This window comes from Panthera leo, chromosome A2 (assembly GCF_018350215.1).
Source record: "Panthera leo isolate Ple1 chromosome A2, P.leo_Ple1_pat1.1, whole genome shotgun sequence".
Taxonomy (NCBI): Eukaryota; Metazoa; Chordata; class Mammalia; order Carnivora; family Felidae; genus Panthera; species Panthera leo.
In genome coordinates this window covers 110,328,151-110,352,026 of record NC_056680.1, presented here as the reverse complement: position 1 = coordinate 110,352,026, position 23,876 = coordinate 110,328,151, and the positions used below count along the sequence as shown (strand labels likewise).

Genomic DNA, 23,876 nt, shown 5'->3' with positions numbered 1-23,876 from the left:
AGTATCAACAAATGAATTTTGCACTGGGGATTACAGTATCAACAAATGAATTTTGGGTAGACACATTCAGTCAATAACAGTGTCTAATGAAAAAGCAAATATTTTGAATTAGCTGAGTATTCTAAGACTCTTCTTTTTTTCTGATTGGTGTTGAGTTGATATCAGGTTCATCACTGACCAAGGTCTGTCAAGGGCCTCCTTAATTTCTTTTAGGAGAAATTAGGGAGTAAAGGCTTAGTTTTGTCTTCTTAATGCTAATTTCCCTGGGTTCTCTATATGGTCACTTAGGTGAAGCCACATCCTTGGGGAGAACCAGTGCCAAATTCAGCCTGTGCAAAAGAACACTCAGAAAGGAGTACTAAATGAATGGTCACCAGGATAATGCATGAAATGAGAACACATTAATGTCAGGTTTACTTAAATAATGCAAAAATAATTAACTCTTTATTTCAAAAAGAGCCAAATCAGATGGTGTCCTTCATGATTTTCCTAACCAAAAGGTGTTAAATAGGACAGGAAATGGGCTCTGACTCCATGTCCCTTCGCTATTTATGGCATGTCCAGGTCTCTTCAACTAAGAGGGCTAAGGGGTGAATAATTATTACTTCATTAAGATGCAGAAACCATCTTTTTCAATTGTACCAAAAGAGGAATAGCAGCAAGCTTCAGGAGGATGGACTCTTTGGTGATATTATAGCTGACCCCTAAAGAGGGAGGCTTCCTCAATTTTGTTTGCTTCTTGGCTTTGGACTGGATTGGGAACCCTTATGTATAACCTGTTTGTGAAACACTCTAGAAGCCAGGCTTTAATTTGGTAGAGTCTCCTGAGGGGTCTTTATTCCTGAGGGTGTCAGGACAACTCTCACACCACAGGAGGGTCCCTCACTTATTTCCACTTCAAAGGGGCATTAATAATAATCCTCCTTATTATAGAATCCAACCAGACCTTTTGTGTTTTGATGACTGAGAAGTGTTGTATATATATATTTTCAATATATCAGGTGCAATATTTTCAGACCCCCAAAATAAACGTTCTTTCTGCAAAAAACAGGCACAAACAAAAATGTTTTGAAAAGTAATCACTTGTTTAAAAAATGGAAATTGGGCTTCTGTGTTCTAAGGAATGTATGTGCATAATGGTGAAATTCAACACTGGTAAATGATCTGACTACCTCAAAGTGAAGTTTTTGCCTTCCTACAGTGGCCTTTAACCCTGTCCTTTCCTCCAATCTGAGAAGAGCTGATGTTGATGGAACATATAATGGCCCCTTTCCTGTGTAGTAAAGTCAGCAATAAAGCTTAGTAATTAAGGGTACCAGGGAGGCCCAGCCCAGCAGGCTAGTGGTGTGGCGAACACTTTTAGAACTTCAAACAATATCAAAGTCACTAAGAAACGGGCCTAGCTCAGTTCTGGTTTGAATTAAGCCTCACTTCCACACGCACTTTTCAAATCCAAGCTCAGACAAGAAAGCCAAGGCCTTCTGGATTTCATTAGAGCCAATTATCTTATCTGTTTCATCTCAGGCCTGACCCTAAGGCTGGCAAACAGCTATTCAGTGCATTTGTGTGGTTGTTTGAGAAAGCCTCCAGTCAGCCAATGGCCCGAGGACCTGCTAATTAAAACACTGTTGCCCCCCTGCCTCTAGTGATTAAATATTTTCAAGCTTTTGTAAATAATTTTTCCATTCTTTGCCCCAAGCCTCAAAGGTCCAATACATGCAGTAATTTATTTAGTTTGTCAGAGAATACTGTTGGAAATAGGGTCATAATGGAACCTTTGGAAATTTTTATACGTCTTCGTACTTCTGAAAGTGACAGTTTATAAACCAGCTAAATGTGTATACTATTCCTGATGTAATTATGCCCTAATGGCCTTTCTCCTTTTGAAGTGATATAGTGTATAACAGGCTTACATTTTGTCAATAATCATATTTCCTCAAATGTCAACATAATATCTAGCATCGGAATTTAATGAGATCATTTAAGTCCTAGAAATTTTATCAAGGTATATTGCCTTCAAGTTTTTTGCCTGAGGGTGGGTCACAGTCACAAAAACAAGATTGGGAAGAAGACTAATCAAATTCTTGCTTGCTCTCTGTGGCAAGGAACTGCTAGAGAACATGGTGAATTCTTTCCAGAACCAACTTCTGAGAAATCAGTTGCGTGATTAATATGATGCCACTTGAGAAAATAAAACATTCAAGAAGAACACTGAATTAAAAACTTTTCCCAGACCTAATTAATATGCACACTGATCTAAGAATCTCAGAATGATACTTACCTTGCATCTGACCTGTGGTGATGGGGAGGACATTAAAAACTTTCTTTATAGCTCTGACATACACTAAAGCACACATGGGTTTGGTAAATAACGCTAGGAAGCCCACTATGACCCTCCTGACACATGGACTTCCCTGCCTCCGTGTTCCATGGGTTTCATATGGCCACATGTACCAAAGTGCATGAAACTCCAGGCTGTCATGGACCAAACACAGACAGAGTGGGTAGACACAGCATGCAGACACCTCTCTTCCCCTTCTGCCCTGGGTACAGCCACACAGACTTACAGCTCTTCTAAGCCAATTCGGCCATGTTTTATTGGAGAAAAATAAAAACCCAGAGTTTTGTTTGTTGTTGTTGTTGCTCTTTTTGAAGTATTACAAGAAAAAATGTTGGCAGGCTCATTAGCTGCATCCAGTTTTCACTAACACACCTATGAAAAAGAACTATGGGACTGAACAGCTCTGTTTCTGTTGTTCTTAAAATGACACTTTGGTCTTATCCTAAATAATAGGCTTTTAATAAAAACATCCACCAAAGGCAAACAATTAAACAATACATAAAGCACCAGGGGGCAACGTCGTGGTTTAGTTACAGTCTGGAGCCATTCCAAAGGAGAACATGTGGGTATTTTACAAGGAACAATGCACTTTTCCAAAGTTATTATGAAACAACAAAATTTTAAATTGGGCCTCATAAGTCCTTCAAATTTGGTACAAGATTTCATGCTCAGCTCTGATAATGGGAGTAAATCTTTACATACTAATTTTTCCAAAGCATGTTTAGAGAACTGTGTCAAACATTTTATATATAAAAAACACACACACATCCATATGTACATATATACACACACATATGGTATATGTGTACACATATCTGTATACATATATATCTAAACATAATGCAATGTTATGTATTTGTGTATGCATACATGTATGCAAATATAGCAAATATATATAATGCAATGATATATATCTATATGATATATATCATCGCTATTTTAGAAGACAGACAAAATATTAATTTGTTAAGTTTAAAAAATATTGACAATAGTAAACAGGTGAGTGATCCTTACATATTAATTAAATATTTTTCATTTGGATTCTAGATACAATTATTTGATTTTTATCAACTGTCATATCCTCAAGAAACAAAGTGAAATGTATTAACAAACTTTGGCAGACTTCAGTTCCCTGAAAAGTTTAGAATTTAATCATTTTTAACTAAATCAGTAAAATATGACACACACCAGATTTTATTATTTCTGTCCCTGCCTTTTTCACCTGCTATAAATTATACTATATTTATGTAATTATATTTATTGGAAGGCAGTCATCACTGAATAATTTCTGTAATGATATTTTCAATCTAGAAATCCCGCACTATAAAAGGGAAACTCACACAAAGAAGGGAACTTGTATACACAAAGAAAAGTCAGAGGCTTGATGTGGTAACTTTAGTGTCTAAGAGACTTTTTCTGAAACTGAAAGCAGAGGGTCCAGTGACCAAGCTTTCTTGGGCTATAAAACTTTTAAATTATAGATTTGTGCCCACTCCATTCTTGCTCTGGATTGCAAATAAATTCCTCTTCACTATTTTGCCTTTGACTTTGTTAGAGTAAAAATGCCCCTTTGTTTCTGAAATTCAGTCCATAATAGTAACTCCAATATTATTTTAATTTCAAGAAGGTATCAACCAACAAAAATACACATCCTAGGTAAATCAATATTTTTGTTTTCAAGTAAGATATGTATCTTTCTTTAATAGGTCAGATAATGTGTAGATGCTATTTTCCTGATGGACTTTTCCACAAGTGTCTTGGTATGCAAAATACCTTCAAAGTGAAATGTGGATGCATCTAAACATTTTGCAAAGATTGAAAGGTGACTCAATCATCCATCACACCTCTTCTCCCACTCACTTTTTGAATTGCAAATATGAAATAAAATGGCAAGAATGTTATTTTGCTAAGTCTTTCCCGTTAGAAATTAAGTAGTTCATAAATCCACTGCCCTCCATATGGCTTTACATAACATCAGTGCTGGTCTTCAGAATAGAAGATGTTTAGACAATCCCAAGACCGTGGTGCCCACAAGAAAGATGGGAGATTCAAAGAAAAGTCCTTACCCTTCTAAAAGAGTGCCAGGGGAGTTTAAATGTCTGCATAACATAAATGGGAACAGATGCTGATTTATAAGTTTCATCTACATTACATCAAATCATTGGGATGAAATATGGAAAACTGAGTCTATCATCCAGATGTTTGATGTCATGCAAAGGCCTGGACTATTCTCTGAAAGTCCTGCCTACCAGAAAATGGTGTAAACTTCAGCCCTGAGCCTCAAAAGTAGTATGTGAACAGATTTTCTGTTGAACAGAAGTTTTCCAAAGATGATTCCTCTACCTGGAAAAGTAAGTGAATTTCCTTTAGTGAACATTATCTTGTTCTCAAAAAAGGGACTACAAATTTGCATTTATGGTATATTAAAACAAAACTTCTCTTTTTCCACATTTGTCATCTCAACAAACTTAGTTATAACAAACTTTAGGTATGAAATCATGGATATAAAGGGGAATTATTTAGTTTCAAGGAAACACATCTAAGACCCAAAGGCACTGAAATTTGGTTAATAGCTGTCCAAAGAAATATAAAATAAGTGACTTCTACTTAGTTTTATCTTACCAGTAAATGAAGTATAATCTTAATATATTCACTAAAATTGTGGAAAAGTGTGACTCCAAAGTTTCTCCATTATATTTATATAATAATTAAATGCAAGACAATTCCATTATTACAAGAAGATAAGTTAATGAATTGATCTGAATTGCTTGACAACCCAAAAGATCTGCTATTTCTGGCCTAAAAACCTCCACGTATTTCATGGAAAGCTTTCATCTCTTGATATCTCTGAGTATTACACATATGTTGGAAGGATTTTGTGCAAGAAAAAAGTTTTATAACCCATTGTTCCATCTTGAAAATAAAAACAAATCATTTTTAGTCACGCAAATTGCTTTCTTTCCTAGAACTTCTAGGGAAAAGATTTAATTGAACATAGCTACACTTTTAATTAGTCCTTATTATTTGGAAAACTGTATAACTGCTACACAAGTTCCTGGAAATTTTGGGCTTTAAAATTTCTAACTCAGAAGGGAAAAATGTTGTCTTAAAATTTTTACAGTGGATTTGACCTTTTTAAATAATAATAAAAACTATGTTGGAGCATTTGAACTACTTTAAATAGTTCTTCGCTGCAGATAATATAATTCGCCTTTCAAAACTTCAAGCACTTCAAGATACTTCCTGGACTTTTTACCTGAGCTCTCTACTGTCTAATAATATCATATCTCTTTGATGCTCAACTCAAAAATGAAGTTTGCAAGTTTCCTAAGGAAGACAGGTGTGCATAAGATCAATTTACTCTTAGGGTCAGGGAGCAGAATTCTAAGGGTATCTAGAGACACACACCTATAGAAATTGTAATTTTTTGATGAAAATTGGTACAATATGTTGCACAGATGAAAGAGAAAAAAAATGTTGTTAAACTATACTTATTGCTGAAACTAAAGAGCAGATAGAACTGACAGCTTTCTAAAATTTATTCCTATGGATCTTTTTCTTCTGACCTGTTCTGATAAAACTTCTTGAAACATCTCTACATGCTGAATATAAAGAAAAGAATCTGGACAATAAGTAAAAGTGTCCATCACATCAGCAGTAAATTCATATGCATTGCTCTTCATTGAAATAAAATATCAATAGATGAAAATCATTACTGCTTTGTTCCCAAGATTGATTGACAAGTTCAGATTTGAAGCCCACATCTTCTTTATTAGCCAAGTCTTTCAGAAACAGAAAATGTGGGCTTGATTTGTGAGCTATGATAAATGGTCTGGGAAAGATGGTAGTAGGGCCAATTTGATATGTACAGTATTTCATATTGGCAAATTGTTTCAAGAAATTCCACCCGCTTTCCCAAAATTTCTTCAACATCCTTGGGAAAATACATACTATCATGAGCATAATATATTTGGTTGTCACTAACAATTGAGAATCCATTTCAAGACTGGGAAGCATCAACCACAGCTCTTATAGACAAAATAAGACCCCAAATCATTTTTGCAGTATTGAGTATGATTTTTAGATGACAACAAATCATTCTTTATTTCACAATTGGATCTAAAAGTTAATTTATCATTCTATATTCCATTAAAATTTAATTAGGTATTTCTCAAGTTCAATTACATACTCATTTCAAAAAATGTAAATGTATACATAAGAAAATATTCCTTTTAACAAAGAGGGAAAACATATATTTCACACTGTAAATAGTCTGGTTATAAAAAGGAAGAAAAATTATAGGGGCTTTATTTGATAGGCTCTCTTATTATGTCAGATGAGGTAGAAAGGCACACAGAGAAGTGGCTTGGAGTTATTATGGAAGGGTAGTGAAAATCTAGGAGTTATTTTCAATTTTAAAAGTGTTACCAATTTAGATGTCCAAACCAAATGTTGTATAGACTAAAATGTATTTGCAAAGAATTTCTCACTATATTATTGTTTTGTCACTCCTACTCTTGATAGAGGAACTATAGCTTATAGCTTGGGGCCCAAAGAGTACTGTGTTCACATTCACTCTTATTGTCATTGAGTCCCTAATCACCATTTACCAGCTGTGGGACATCAGGAAACCTACTGAAACTCAAAAGGGGCTTGGTATCCTCATCTAGCAATTGGGAGCCCTTAACTTGTAAGATGAAAAAAAAAATGAGCAACTAACAAATATTAAGTCTTCAATGAAGGGTCTATGCTATTATTATCATTATGTTATTTTTACAATGATACTACTTTCCACTCTCTTAGCATTAAATTATATTAAAATATGATAAAAGTAAGAACAATATAAAATATTTACTTAGTTGGCATTACTAACAAGAAAGAACATAAATATTTATTATGGTCTTACCTCTTTCTCAGACAGAATTTAGCAATCTCTTATATATGACAAGAATATTTAGAAGTCAGTCCTCTAAAATTAGAATAGTGATGATATGTTTGCTTAAATAACAAGGAGACAAAATAAAATATTGCACTTATTTATGTCCCCTGACCAAAATTATCTACCATCATTCCATGGTAAACTCAACCACTCTAAGAAAACTCCAGGATAATCATTACTGTTTAGCTGTCTAAGGAACACTTGCTTTATGAATATGACAATAAAGGGTTCAATTCTTTGTTCTCAAGTTATATGTGTATTTTTTTTTAACTTTTTGCCACAGGTGGGAAAGAATCATAGAAAGCCAAGGTTCCCATTTTAAAGATGCTGCACCTAGAACAGAACCAACAGTTTAGTGAAGTGAGAATAACTATGCTATCTAGTCAAGTTTCCAGTCACAGTCTTGTATTAATGGATTTTCAATTTGTTTATATCATTAAAGCAAACAGGTATGAACCAAAGACAGGAGAAAAAGATATAGGCTGTTTGGACTGTGTATGTACTCAAATGATTGGACTGCTTGGAAGATGTAACAAATATACCTACTTGGTTATGTGGTCTAAGTATTTTAGCAAAGGCCATATTTATAACTGCAAATATTTTGATTAGAGAGACTTCATAAGTCAGTAAAGAAAAAATAGGTAGTTTACAAAAAAGTAACAACAAAAATTTTGGGTAGATATTTTCTAAATTAGAAAACTCACTCAAATCCCCTTTTTTAGTTGGCATACGAACAATCTCAGTGGAATAGAGTAGTTCTGGGTCAGAGTTTTCCCCTGAATATTCCTTAATAACTACTATTTATAGATACTTTGTCTTTTGGAAATCCTCAACACTAGCAAATATTAATTATGGTACTACAGACTATAACACACTAGCTTGGTGAGTTGTTATTTCTTAAATCACAACTTGTTTGTATCAAAGGAACCCAAATCAACAGTTCTATTCTACTCTCTTAGCTACTCTTCAGTGTATGTCAAATGAGTCATTTATTATTTTAACAAAACCTGATTTTAAGGGGCTTGTACTTCGTTTTCGAAATTAAAAATTTACACAGGAATTGTCATTTATTCACTCATTCACTCGTTCATTTATTTATTGAATAAAATAGGCAACATTTCAAGAACTACTAATGTCCTACTTCCACATTGGAAACTGCTCATTTTTAAAAAACATTTGGAGATGTTGACTTCACTAGATTTAATTAGGAGCATGAGATATTGTGTCCTGCCCACTATAAACAAACAACTTAAATGGTCTTTTATAAATAATCATTTAAACATCTGCAGAACTCTTAAAGAATTATTAGAAAAAATAATGCATCCAGTGCTCATCTAGGGACTATAGATGAAACAGAACAATTGGAAAAATATTTTGAAGTGACTGAAACAGACCCTGCTTAGCAGGCATTCAATAAAATATTTATTAAATGAAGAGAAGATATCTGACAATATTATAACCAAATGAATGAGTGTTCAGAGTTCCTTGTAAAATATACTCCTTGAGGAGCCAAGAGATAGATAGGTTTCAGATTTTTGCTAGGGTGACTTAATGGCAGGGGTTTCCAGTGCTTCTACTGTAGCCAGTATCATTTCCTCTCTAACTCATTCATTTATTCATTGATTCATCCAGCCAGCATCACTGAATAGCTCTTTTTTTGCAATGCTGTGTACCAGACATTTGTGACTTAGATTGGGGGTTAAGGTCTTATATTTTGGTAGAATTTCATTGCGCTTTATAACTCCTTAGTCTCTTAATTGATGAACAATAGGAAAGAGTAGCAATGTGGTGTGACAGAGAAATTTTAAGAGCCATAAACTGAATTCACACCATGGCCCTTATACTTAGTAGTTCTGTGGCTTATGCAAACAAACCATTTAAAAATTAGCCATAATGTTTATAAAAGTTCTAATCTAGGACCTTGCATTTAAGACATCAATAAATAAACATTAAAAAAAATTTTAAGGGGCACCTGGGTGGCTCAGTCGGTTAAGCGTCTGACTTCGGCTCAGGTCATGAGCTCGCAGTTCATGGGTTCAGGCCCCCCGTCGGGCTCTGTGCTGACAGCTCAGAGCCTGGAGCCTACTTCAGATTCTGTCTCCCTCTCTCTCTGCTCCTCGCCCACTCACACTATCTCTCTCTCTCTCAAAAATAAACATTAAAAAAAATTTAAAAAATTTTTAAAAATGGGGGGCGCCTGGGTGGCTCAGTCAGTTAAGTGTCCAACTTCGGCTCAAGTCATGCTCTAGCAGTCTGTGAGTTTGAACCCCGCGTTGGACTCTGTGCTGACAGCTTAGAGCCTGGAGATTCTGTGTCTCCCTCTCCCTCTGGCCCTCCCCCACTCAGGCGCGCTCTCTCTCTCTCTCTCTCTCTTTCAAAACTAAATAAACATTAAAAAAAATTTTTTTAAAGACATCAATAAAGATAGCCATAATTATTTTATAAAATGGTAGCCTTGGAATACACTTTAGTTCAACATAAAAGATATCTGATATTATTGGATATTTTCTAAAGTTATGAAAAATCTTAAATATATCCTTCGATTTTTTAGGGATGAACAATAACTACATGGAAGAAATAACTAGTTATGTGAACTAATTTACATATTCAATTTAACTTTTAAATTTATTTTAAAGCTTATAGAAAACATAAAATTTTTTCATTTGCCTGCAATATTCTTTTTGCCATAGAAAAAGCACATAATAGAAACCACAAGAATAATCTATGTGACAGACATTGGTAAAACAAGCAGCCATCTTATATTTCCCTATAGCTTCACAGAGAGAGGCTTTCCCTCCAAAGATACTATCAATTAAAAATTGATTAACAATTAAAAATTAAGAAAAAAAGAAAAGGCCCCATTTACTTTTTCCTCCATCTTCATATAATGCACCCACAAATGGATGCCAGAAAGATCTTCAGTTTTAATACCGGGAAACAAGGGTTGTATTAAGAAGTATATGCTTATAAAGTAACACTACATCAAAAATTGTTTTTGGAGTTTATCTTACTAAAACTCCAGATTAGAAAGGAATTTGTATATTCATATGGGCAATTCTTTGCCAACAAAACAGTTTATGGAGTATGATCCATATTCCTGCCAGGCAATCCCACCCTTAAACCCTTAAGGCAACAGAGCAAGATCATTTCATGACTCTATGGTTTTCACAGTCTATTTTCTCTGCTTCGTATAAGTGCCCCCTACTCCAATTGCTTTACCCCTTGAAAACTCACTCATCCTTGAAAACACAGGTCCAACAAAACTTGATGAAGCCTTTCCTGAAACTCTTCAGGAATAGTTCACTATATTATCCCCTTTACGTCTAAGCACATTTGTTCTCTAGAAGAGTAAGCATCACTTCTTTTATGATCCTTGACAAGTCCGCTCAAAATTCTAAGTACTCATCACTGTGCCTGGTACACAATATGTGTTCTATGAATGTTTTTGAAGAGATGATTTACTTTGATTCCTCTATAACAACTTCACAAGTACTTCTAGTCATACAAGTTGAATGGCAAAGAGACCTAGTATAGTTCAAAATTAACAGAATTATTATGGTTTAAATCTGGTTTCTAAATAGCTATAAACCTTAAAAGCTAAAATTTTACATTTCATCTGCCTAGCTAGGTAATATTGCTTCTCCTCTAACTAAGCTTAGGTATGGTGACCGCACTGGGAAGTTTAGAAAAGTTTACTAATATAAAGTGTCCGCATTACAGGCAAACAGAAAGTACCACTCTTGAGGACATTCAGTCACTTTCAAGAGCACTTGATTCACTTACCATTTCATTCAAAAAACAATAATGTATACTTAATATCTGTTTTCACATTATTTAATGAAATTGTTGTGTTCAAAGGGGTTATTCAAACAACTTTTTAAATTAATTAATTAATTAATTAACTAATTATTTTTCTGAGAAAGAGCCAGAGCATGAGTGGGGAAGGGGCAGAGAGAGAGGGAGACATAGAACCCAAAGCAGACTCCAGGCTCTGAGTTGTCAGCACAGAGCCCTACTCTGGGCTGGAACCCATCAACAGTGAGATCATGACATGAGCCAAAGTCAGATGCTTATCCAACTGAGCCACCCAGGTGCCCCCAAAGGGGTTCTTTGAAAACATTCTTACCCACCATTCACTTTGTGATGTGAGAACAAGTAGTACAAAATATAAACTCTCTTTCCCTGCTGGGTATGCATAATCCGTTTTAGGTAAAGCCTTAATACCCCAAATAGTATTATGATAATAAAAAAACTAAGAATTCCATATTGCAGATCAATGGATATAATCATTGCTATAGTAAGGTTGACAATTAAATGTATCATGCTAGTTACCAAGTTAACTTGGTAAACAAATAAATTCTTATGTGATGTATTAAAGTGTTTATCCCATTAGAGTTCCTTTAAAATATTAATACTGTTTCGTAAGTTGCAAATATAGGTAAACAGAATTCATAGCAGTGAAACTTCTGAAGTTTCTTAATGCAATTTTTTAGTATCATTATAAATTAACCCAAAATATCTTTATAGGCAACCCAGTCTTTAAGTAAATAAACTTATTTCAGCTATTTTTTTCTGTAAATAGTATAGATATTTGAGGGTATATATTTTTTCCAAAATAAAAATCTGGAATGTGGGTAGAATTGTCCTTAGTGTCTCAAAACCAAATTTACTTATTATTTTATTTTATTTTATTTTATTTTATTTTATTTTATTTTAGAAAGAGAGAGAGTGAGCAGAGGAGAGGGACAGAGGGAGAGGGAGAATCGTAAGCATGCTCCACACTCCGTGCAGAGCCACACATGGGTGTGGCTTGATCTTATGACCCTGGAACCATGACCTGAGCTGAAATCAAGAGTTGGGCACTCAACTAACTGAGCCACCCTGGGCACCCCTAAATATATTTATTTTTAATGTATTTTTTTGAAAATAGATATTTTCTTTCATTTTCCTGGGCCTGTTTGCAAATGAAAAATGACTGAAATGAGAAATTGAAGTATGCATGATATATAGGACAGCAGAAACTCACTAAAACTTAACTTGTGGAAAAATTTCCCTATTATATCCTTAAGTTTCAAATACATCATCAATAGGATTTTCGCCTTGGGAATTTATAAATGGTTAATTTAAAAATAATGCTTCTAAGATTTCTTATGCAGTTGTTTTGTTTTCCACTAAACAAAACACCCCCAAATCATGCATTAACAATAGGTTAAAATCTCCTAAAATCTTCCAAGTGAGGTAATATTGACATAATTTGATATTTCTCCTTAAAATAGTCCTTTACAAGGACTGATAGTATATTTTCAACACCAGAGAATTAATGTCTTTAAAAAAAACTCCATATCCAAAAGATAGCTTTTAACTTATTGCATTTCTTGCTTGAATTAATTTTAAAAGTTCTTTATAGGAGAAAATAGCAGAACATAATATGTATATATAAACATATCTTTCAATTACTGCTTACATTTTGTAGAGAAACTGAAAACAATGAATTAATCAGTTGATTTTTTTTTAATTTATATTTTAAAATATAATTTGTTGTCAAGTTGGCTAACATACAGTGTATACAGTGTGCTCTTGGCTTTGGGAGTAGATTCCCATGATACATCACTTACATACAAGTGCTGGTCTCAACAAGTGTGCTCCTCAATGCCCATCACCCATTTTCCGCTCCCCCCCAACCGCCCCTCCCCCCTTATCAACTCTCAGTTTGAGATGTGGTTTATATATACAATGGAATACTATTTGGCAATGAGAAAGAATGAAATCTTGCCATTTGCAACAACGTGGATGGAAGTGGAGGTTATTATGCTAAGTGAAGTAAGTCAGTCAGAGAAAGACAGATGTCATATGTTTTCACTCCTATGTAGGATTTGAGAGACGTAACAGAGGACAATGGGGAAAGGGAAGGGGAAAAAATAGTTTCAAACAGAGAGGGAGACAAACCATAAAAGACTCTTAAATACAGAGAATCAATTGATGTTTTAATGTGAGAGGGAAAATATACATATTATGAAAGAGAAAAGTCATTTACTCTACCATGAAATCAGACTGCCTAGGCCAAAATTCCAAAAGTGAGCTAGCTCCTCAGAACCAAGAATGCTGAGTGGTGCTATGTGCAAAAGGGAATCTGTAGTCCAATGAAATTTGGGAAATGCCTGTTCAACAAAATTAAGTAGGTAACAAAGGACTTTTCAGAGCATCTAATACGCTAACGTCCATTCTAAATCACATGTTATAATAAGCAGAAGTTTCCAGAACTACTTAATAAAATTTTTCCCTTTTCTTTTTTGTAGAGAGGGGATAGCATGCCTACGCCATTGGCCATATACCTATACAACTACAATTAGGTTTTGATGTACCTTTTTTTCTTACACATATTCTTTATGTGGCTTTGTAGCAATATTCAGTTCCCCTAAACCAAACATTTTTTAGAGCTTTGATGGAATGGCTCCTTTAGCCACTTTCCCTTGTTTAAAACTTACATTTCTCTTTTACAATTCGTGTTGTTTCAATGGACATTTGTTTTCTAATTTGCCACTCTCAGAAAAAGAAGTACCAACCTGAATGCTTCAAGGTACTCAATATCTCCCATGGGGGGATCAAGGCCACCTGTCCAGGCAATATTTATATTGTATCCTTCTCCTAGCCCTGTTCCAACCTAGGAAGAAAAAAAAAAAAAAAAAAAAAAAAACACAGTGGGCAGATGAGGGTGCAGGGAAGAAAACAAGAAGAGAGGAAAACAAACACATGTGAGCTCTCGAAATAAACATCAAACAACATGTCAAATCAGCCCAACCTTGCTTGACAACGAGTGCTCTGGGTTATGCACTTGTTCTGCACTGGTTCTTGGTCCCATGGGACAATTCAGTAATCTCGTGTAATTTAAAACACCAGCAAAGGACAAGAAAATTAGGGGTAATCATGCAATGCAATTACCTGAAAGATAAAAATAAAAGTGGGGCTCTAAAGAAATAAACCGAACCTCATTTGGGGCTCCACTGCCAGGGAAAAAGTTCCCTTCATCATAGCGATGGAGTGAAATATACAGGATGCTGGGGTCAGCATAAAAGGCCTGCTGTGTACCATTTCCATGGTGAACATCCTACAGGGAAAAGAAAACAGATGACAAATACAGTCATGTCTAACTCTGCGTGGAGACAACTTTTCTCATTTCTAGTTCCCTTTCTACCCCACCCTCCATCTCATTTTCTGTCTTCTCACTATGTCCCCCTTTCTTTCTCCCATTCAGCTTGCTTCCACACCACCCCCTTTACTTCCTGAACCTTTCAGGCAAATTACCCTTTAATGCACTCATTTTTTAAACTGGCTTCTAAAAATCAGGAAACCACAGCGAACATGCCCTGGAGACTCCAGATGAGCAGTCACTGAGAAAGCCCAGTCCTTTGGTACAATTAGATATTTATACACCGGCCCTTTGTACTCTTTGCTTCAGTGATGGAATCTCGCATCCTGTTTTATGGAGGAATTTTATGACTTATTAACTGCCAACAGTTCATAACCCCTCAGGCTTAATTAACTAGCCTCATTGGCCTCTGAAGAAAGACTAATGTTTAAACTACAAACTAGTATTTTGCAGAAGGATCTATGGCTTCCAGAGCATTTTCACAATTCTTGACAGAACACTAAACATACGTGTATGCATTGATTTGCCAAGTCCCACCATTAAGGTCAAAGGCTTTGCAACCAGCTGAGTAAATTGGCTTTCTTGGAGCATTCAGTTCAGTTAGCAATCCCTCAGCAGTTAGAATCACTTCAAAAGAGACGCCAGATGCAAAAAGGACTTCATACTTTATTTTGGTAAAATTGTGACGGCAAGAGTCGAAGACACAGGAGCATGAGCTCATCAGCTATTAAATCATCTGGGCCAACGCAGAAAGATGGCATGGAGCTTTATGCAACCTTGTCCAATCTGCCTAATTTTAATATTATATCATGGCTCTCTTCCCCAGCCTCCTTCTCTTTTTTCTTTCCCCACACCATACTGCCCTTCCTACAAAGAAACAAACAAACAAACAAACAAACAAACAAAACAGCTTATATCATTAAAATGAATGAAAAAAAATTCTTAGGACATTTGTATATGATAATGATTTAAAATGTAGCAGTTATTTGGTTCTATTGTTTTATGAGATAGATACATGCTGGAAATGATAAAAGAAATGGGAAAAAGAAAACTAAGAGCATTTTTAAAATTATCTTCACTGAAAGAGCTCAAGTGTTAATCTCAATTAATATGCTTCCTAGTATCTCCAAACAAAATAACACAGACAACTCTCAAAAGTGAATAACTTATATATTTGTATTCAAAATAATATTACTGCTACATGTGCAACATATACAATTTCCAGTTTTGTTTAAAAAGTTTTAGTCACTTGTCACTATGTACTTATATTGTACTTTATTTTGTATCAGTAAAAATCTTACTAGTTTCAACAATGATCCCTACAACTTTTGTGTCAGACACTTTATATTAACTAGTCTGAATGGATTATATAACAAGTATATGAGGTATATGATATTATCCCTAATTTAAAAGATAAGTAGACTGAGGTTCAGAGAGTTTCAGTAATTTACTAAGACTATACAGAGGAAAAGTTGCAAGACTGGATCTTGAATTCACTTCTTACTCCCAAAGCCAAACTCATAACCATTATATATTAACTTACACTTTACATTAATTACCAGTTCGATCCTCTTAGCAAATGTGTGAAGTAAGACTGGTGGTCATCATTGCTCCTTATTGAGGTTTATATAACTTGTCTTCAACTTCCAGCCCAGAACTCTCTCACTAAATACCATCAAGGTCTCACTTTGTTGGTTTCTGAAAGCCTGCACTGAGCCTGCTATCCACAGTGTAGACATATACTAATCATCTCCTCCTTTCATATTATACACATATCCAAAATCAATTAAGGAATCATAAAATATTGGGATCATATTATATATCATATAAGGAATCATAAAATATGCATCCAGAAACTTGTGGCTGAAGGCATACACATCAGGAGAAAATATAGCTTGGTGAAAATATATTAATCCAGGGATTTGTGAATGTTCAAAAAAAAAAAAAAAAGGAAGGCAGAGATAGTATAGCTATTTTCCTTTATGTGAGCAAAAATGAAACTAAACCATAATGTCTTTTTAATTTGCTACTAGATACCTAGAGGATGGGCAAACAAAATACTATGAAAAATAGTAATGAAGGAAGGCTTGCATTATTACTACAATGACAGAAGTTTTAGTCAGCATTGGAAGAAAAAATTGTTCTGGCCCTAAATAGGTCTACATTTTGAAAACCAGAAAAATAAGGCATTAATTACTCTTGTTTCTTTAGTGATGTTATAAAGGCTTATTTAAGAAGGTCAAATAAAAGATGATAAATTGTCTTATATATAAAATCATTTGCTCTTGAAAATGCGTTGGGTACTTATTGCATACTTTTCTGAATAAGAAATCTAATCTTGCCCACAGTATAATACGGATCCAACAGATATAATTAAAATACACAAACCCATTCTAAAAATACTTGGATAAATTTTTGATTCCATGTTCATATTCACAAAGTATTATTTAGGAATAAAGACAAGTCCAAATATGCCTTTTGTTTGGGGCAACAATTTATAATATAACCTTGAGAATACTTTTTCAACTTTCCCTGCTGTAAAATATTTATAAAAAGTACTTACTACTCAGGTATGATCTGAATATTTTCTCTCCACAGCAACAAATATATGCTAGACTAATATAAGAAAACTATTGGTGATTGTGAGGAATTACTACAATAATGAGATGAAATGAATCATTAAATGCCTCAAAATTTACTAGGATTTACTGAGAAATGATGAAAAATCATTTCAATATTTTACTTGTTAAAATATATTATGAAAATTTATTTTCTATAAAGATTTAGGACCAATGTGTTTTCATTATAATGTTAAACAGCTTTAAATAAATCATATATTTGATCAGCTAATGTCACTTGTAATTATTTAGAACAGGCACTTGTGACAATTCTCTTGTCAAATGTGGTGCTTGACTAAAAATAGAATTGCCCAAAATCTAGGGACATTTGAAGTGACTTTTTAATGAAGAAAGTCTAAATGTTTTATTTTCAATTGAAAGTCACATTGCATAAAAGCTACCTGAGTCAGGGAAGCAAATCCTACTTTCTAGGACGGTTCATGCCCTGAACACAATGAACAGTTTCTTATGAGTTGAAAAGCAAGTGCACCTGCTCCCTCTCCTCACCACTCTGAATGTCTCTGGAATCTTCCCCAGAAGGAGAATTGGAATGAATAAGCTCCAAAGATCAACTAGAATCATTCCTGCCCAAAATACTCAACGCCTCGGAATTTGCCTGTGGCCCCAAATAGGAGGTGAAGTAGAGCTCTGGATCTCTATTTATCTATTTACTAGGCATATAAAAATGATGAAACTAGCTGCTGGACAATGGAGTAGTTTTGCCCTCTGTTGGCCCAAGAATTGTGGAGCTAGTTCACACTGATTAGCCTAAAGTGAGTAACTTCAGATATGCAGGAATGAAATTCTTGTACCACTGAAGAACCTTCACTTCTCCTTTGCTAACTTGCAGAATAGACCTGTCAGCCAGGGAGAACGGATGTCTCTGAGCCACGTGGCACTTTAAAACTTCCTTCTCGGCAGCTGGAAGAAAACAAGGGAATTTCCTCAAAGTATCCCTGCAGCTGCAGAATTTGGAAGACTTGAAAGTTAGAATATGTGGGCTGGTGGTGATCTCAGAGGCAACCCTTTGGATAGAACCTCATATATTTGGAGGATCTGAAACAGAAACTTCTCCTCTACTATAGCCTGCTGGGAAATTAGTATCCTTTATGATTGAATAATAGAGCAAATTTATAATCAAAGGCCAGTAAGCTTATAGGACATTCCTTGGAGCTACCAAACAATTTATTTTTACAAATCATATTGAATTATCTAGAGTAGTCTTATATTAATATATAAGAATATAAACATTAGATATTTAATATAGATATGCATCACATGTTCAAACAAGCAAAATTTTATACACAAATCCTATGAGGTACAAACTATCGATCACAAGCAAGGCATTTTAGCTTTTAAGTCTATTGTACAATTTATTACTTTAGAGTTTGGGTATTACAAATGTGTTTTCAAAGGGACCTTAACAGTTATTGATTATCTTCACAGAACCATAAAATGATAGAAGATATTCCTTAGAAATTAACACTAAAATAATTTTTAAGGATAGGACAGTTTACCAATCTCCTTCCTGCATAATTTTGACAAATTTAGAAAACTTAGAAAAATTTTCCTACAATCCTTGGTCTTCATCAAGTTTTTGGCTTATCTTTATGGTACTAGAAGCATATTATATTACTTTTTAAATTTACTAGGTTATAAATCATGTAAATCTATAATTATCAATTATTGAAAATGTCATTTTGTATGTACATGGGAATAGAGGTATTGATGTTCTCATTTTTGTAAAATTTTAAGACCTTTAAGACCTTGCTGCTGTAGTATATCTAGACCTTCAACACATTTCTTTAATGGTGAACTATGACCTACAGGGAAACTCAAGCATATTTGGAAAATACATGGAAAATTTTCAGCACCAAAGTGCTTCTAGGGAGGCTATCATACAGTACACGGAAAACATCCATTCCTACCAAGCATTAAAAACAGTTATCAGTCTTTCATTCCTTTTATCTTCATTTCAATTTAACTAAGTATTTCTTCACATGGCTTTGTTCATGCTTTCTAAAACCCTTTAGTGTGTTTGCTTAACTGAATCAGAGGGCTGGATGGTGAGGCCACGACTTCCCAATAAGATTTAATTATGAGTGCAGATATGAACAAGATTTAGACTATTAAGCCTTGCACTTCAAAAAAACTTTTAACATATTTTGCCTTTAAATCTTTTATCACCTGCAAAAATTAATTAAGTGCAGATGTAGCAGGTTCGCTTTGGATGCCAGGGTTCATTTCCTGTCTATGCTTTGTCAGACAACCTATTACACCTCCTCGTGAACTGGAGGCAAACCGAAAACGGGGCTCATAAATCACCAGTCAGTTTTCTTTCGCCCTTTCCTGGGCTGGCCTTTTGTATGGGGCAGATCTCCAGCTCATTATTCATGAATATACTATAGACAACATGCCAAGTGTCATCTGCATTTAAACAAACCATTTGTTAAACAAATTATAACTCTATTGTGTAAGAATGCATCACGTTAAAATGCAAGACTAATCTAATGCCTCTGACTTTTAATCACTCAAGGTTCCTGCCGGGAGTCATCCCAAACTGGCATACATGATCTGAGATCTTTCAGAAAGAATGACATGCTGACTTGTTTTAATAATACCACTGTTGCACAACAAGCAACATGATTGCTAACCAGGGGAAGTGGCCAATTGGTTACCAAAGCAACAGCATTCTTTCCAGCACATCTGACTATTTAAAGTCTATATTCTGCAGGGAAAAGTAAATTCAGGTTCTGTTGGGTTATTTTAACTGTGGAAGTATCAATTCATTTAAGGATCATAAAAGTTGCCCTGATCTGCGCCTTCTTCTCATTAAATTGCAGTTAACACCATGAAAGTGAAACGTGAATGTTTATGGTTTCAGAACTGCAATCCTGAATTTAATGAGTTTCCACATTCAAAGGATGTTGTTTGCAAGTGCTAAAAGCAAGACAACGTAACAGAGAAATACAAATTCATTCCCTTTTATCTAAAGTCAGTGAAAATGCAGCTCTGGCCAGGAATACATACCAGATCTACAATCAATATCTTGCTTATATTTAGTTGGTCTCTCAAGTATTTGGCGGTAATTGCAACTGAATTAAAAAAGCAGAACCCCCTGCGGAATAGAGAAGAACAGAGAAATAAGAAAGCAAATCAGCCAGGAAAACCATTATAAATAATGTTCAGAGCATTTTTTAAAATGCTATATGATCTCTGAAGCCATAAATCTGCTTCTAGGAGTACCTTGCAAGATTTTTCAGTCCATCTGCTAACAATTAGAGGCTTCAGAGACATGCACGGGGCAGGTGACCGCCAGGAACCGTGGCGCTTGGAGATGGGCAACAGTCCCTGGTACTTACATGGCTGTGGATTCTTCAGCATGATGGCCTGGGGGCCTTACAACAGCAAACCCATTCTGTAAAAACAAGACAGGTTTTCAGTGATCAGATATGGGAGGATGGCTTGGATCTCCATGTTCTACAGAGCATCAGGCACACATGAAAAGATTCAAGTCTGTAAGAGATTTCAGAGCTTGTTTTCTTGCCCCTATTGTCATTTCATAGAGTGAACAGAAAGAATATATATGATCACATTTTCTCAGATCATGTCTCAAAAAGAAGGCTCCCACTGAGCCAGGGGAAGAACAGGGATTTGGGAGTTGTACCTAACTGGCAAATATGCAGGTCAGCTGTTACCCTAGCATGATTCATTTTCAAGAACAACTTCTTATTTTATGACAACAACATTGTACAGAGGGAGAAGAAATTCACTCTTCGTGCAGGTTTGGGTCAAAATTTTGAAAGACCAGGGAAGATCCAAAGTGAAAATTCTTTAGCCGGATTCTCTTAATGGTTATTTCCATTCCATTGTCAGCAAAATGATAAATTTATACTCACACACTCACATACACACAAAAGAAATGCCAGAAAGGTGAAAAAGAGAACAATGGAAAGCCCATATTTCTTCCAGTCTATAAATTTAGCTTGGATGACTGCCAAGATTTGCAACTTTATTGGATTCCCTAAGTCAATTTCTAGCCCACATTCTGGAATTTTATAAAGAATTCCAGGGCTGAGTAGCAATCAGATCTATCCATGATCAAGGAATGCCTTAACCTCCAGATTAGTTGGAATGCATCACGGAAAGCTGAAGTAACTCCAGCATGAAGGCAAGGAACTATAAATCCTTACAAAGCCAGCATGCTCAGAAAAATTGGGTTGCTTGATGTGAAAAAAAAAATCATTCATCAGATGGTTCACACCACCTTTCACTTAAGTATGATTCAAGTAACATGCTCAAAGATATTTTTTTAATATAGAAACCTAAAACTTTTGAAATAATTTTAATACACCCCAGGGATTTTTTTTTCCAAATCTTACTGCAGTCATAAAGATAGTATCAAGACAAATAATTTATTCCTTAGGACTTTAAATATACATAAATTTACATAAATATTCTAGAACATTATGGTAACCAACATACAATGAGCTAATTTGCTATATATTTTGATAAGCATATAGATAATGATAATCTCAGAAGCAAATTAGGAGTCAAATCAATATCAATTACAAATGTAGACATGATGATAAACATACTTCCTATTATTGTTCTTAAGGTACTTACTATCGGTCTGGCAATAAAAGACTAATATGAGAGAAACTATTAATGAATAGTCAACACTAAAGAGACAGAAATTTTAAGATTGTAGAATAAGGCTTTAGTGTGCTATTGGACTTCTGGGGAAAGATTATTAAGTACATATTATGATAAGTGCAAACATCCTGTTTGGAAAAACAACAGGATGAAAATAACAAATATGATACACAGCAATGTAATTAGCATGTAATGAATTTCTGTAACTGGATTCACAATACTAATAATCTTTGACAATTCAATTAAAACTAGTATGTTTTACAGGTAAAGGGCTACAAAGAAGAAAAAATTCAGTGATCAATATGAAAAAATATTCAACTAAATTATCAAATAAAAGCAAACTAAATCCTAACAGAAAAACATTTTTTGACCCAAGACATTGGAATTTTTTGCAGTACTCTATACTGACAATGCAATGGTACTTTATACCCTCAAAAATGCTGCTTAGAAGAAGATAATATAGCCTTTCTGGAAAATAATCCATCTTTATAGATTCAGAGCCTTTTAAAAACATTTACCCTTTGAATTACTAATATATTTAAAGGATTTTTGCCCTAAAGGTGTTATTAACTTTGTAGACAAGTATTTATATAAAAGATAATGTTTTATTTACAACAGGAAAAAATGGGAATTATCTAAGTTAGGTAATATTAGAAGAATGTTTAAATGAACCACGGTACATCTATACCATGGAATATTATACAGTCATTAAAATGTTATTACGAATATTAAGTAGAACAGGAAGACATCAACTTTGGAAATATTAGTGTTAAAAATAATAGATACACTATGATATATCTGAGTGATGGTATCATGTGGGTTAGTTTAAATTTATAATTTCATATCTTTTCCAAATGTTTTTACAACAAACATTAATTATTTCATAATGAAAAAAAAATAAACCAAAGAGAAAGTTAAGAAATAGATTTGAATTGGTCTTCCAGGAAGAGCTGTGTTCACAAAGGTAAAGAAATTATTTAAAGGGTATTCCGGGCAAGAGGAAAAATATGAACAATGACTCAGAAGAAAGGATTTTAGAAAGTATTATATACAAATATTACACTGTAGGTTAACTGGAATTTAAATAAAACTTTAAAAAATCAAGTATTATGTACAAAAAAAAATCAATCTGAATAGAAATCATGTTAAAGAACAAGATGGAAATAAAATCACATAAATAATTAACTAGATTATAGAAGAAAAGAAGCCAAAGAGAATTTGAATTCTATCTTCTCCCATTCAGCCAAATTCCTTGACAGAGGCGTTTGCCTTTCACTTTATAATCTTCCACAGTAACCTCCACCATTCTGCTAAACTGCTTCTGAAACTGCTTGATTTGGGGCTGAAAATTATCTTCTTGCAAACATTTTCACAGTCATTACGATCCATCCAAAGCTTCCACTGTGCTCTTATCAACATTTTCCACATCTTTTCTGAGGGCCCCCCTTTCCTTAGCTGAAGCCTAGCAGGGCTGCTTCTTCCACAATTTGTTCAAATAGTAGCTGCTTCCTCTCTCACACCTCACAACCCTGATGCAGTACTAGACAGAGCTGGTGTTCTCCTTGTGTCTCATGGCGGCTTTAAAAGTATAAAGCCTGCTGCATCCACCCCCACAATACTTTCTTGTAAAAAAGGATTAGATCACACACAGAGAGAAGAGATAAACACAGTAAGATGACTGAAACTGAGGCCTGTGGCAGTCTGGCTCCCTTTGCCTCCTGTTACATTAGAGGAAGTATTAGTCCTCCTAAAATCTATTTTACCACCTGTAGTTAGGATCCCACTCCCTCTTACGTTTTCACCATCATTTATGTTTTTCTCACTATCATATTAAATTCATATTAAGATTCCAAATTATACACACACACACAATTGAGATTTAAACAAGCTCGTTTCCACCATCTTGAAAATAATATATATTATATATATATATATATATTTTAACCAAAACTATACAAATATACACATTTATACAATATACTATATACCTCCACTCCACTGATCCCTCCAACTGCCACACTTCTCTTCCCTTTTAGCAAGCAAAATTTTTGAAATGGTGGGCAACCTTTCTGTCTCCTTTTTCCTTATCCTCACCTCTGCCTCAATTACCTACCTCTAATTTATTTTCCACTTCCGTAGTCCAGTAAAGACATTTTTACTAAGGTTGCCAATGGC

General features: G+C 34.5%; 1 protein-coding gene across 2 annotated transcripts in view; it reads right to left on the bottom strand.

Annotated features, from left to right (window-relative positions):
* Nucleotides 1–23,876, bottom strand: part of HDAC9 (histone deacetylase 9) — a 957,815-nt gene that overhangs the window by 173,361 nt on the left and 760,578 nt on the right. For both annotated transcript variants that reach the window (XM_042919682.1, XM_042919691.1), the window contains exons 20-23: nt 20,408–20,463; nt 20,076–20,163; nt 14,266–14,385; nt 13,844–13,941 (exon numbers count right to left, since the gene is read on the bottom strand). In XM_042919682.1, coding sequence (XP_042775616.1) covers nt 13,844–13,941; nt 14,266–14,385; nt 20,076–20,163; nt 20,408–20,463 — 362 coding nt within the window. The remainder of the gene's footprint in view (nt 1–13,843; nt 13,942–14,265; nt 14,386–20,075; nt 20,164–20,407; nt 20,464–23,876) is intronic.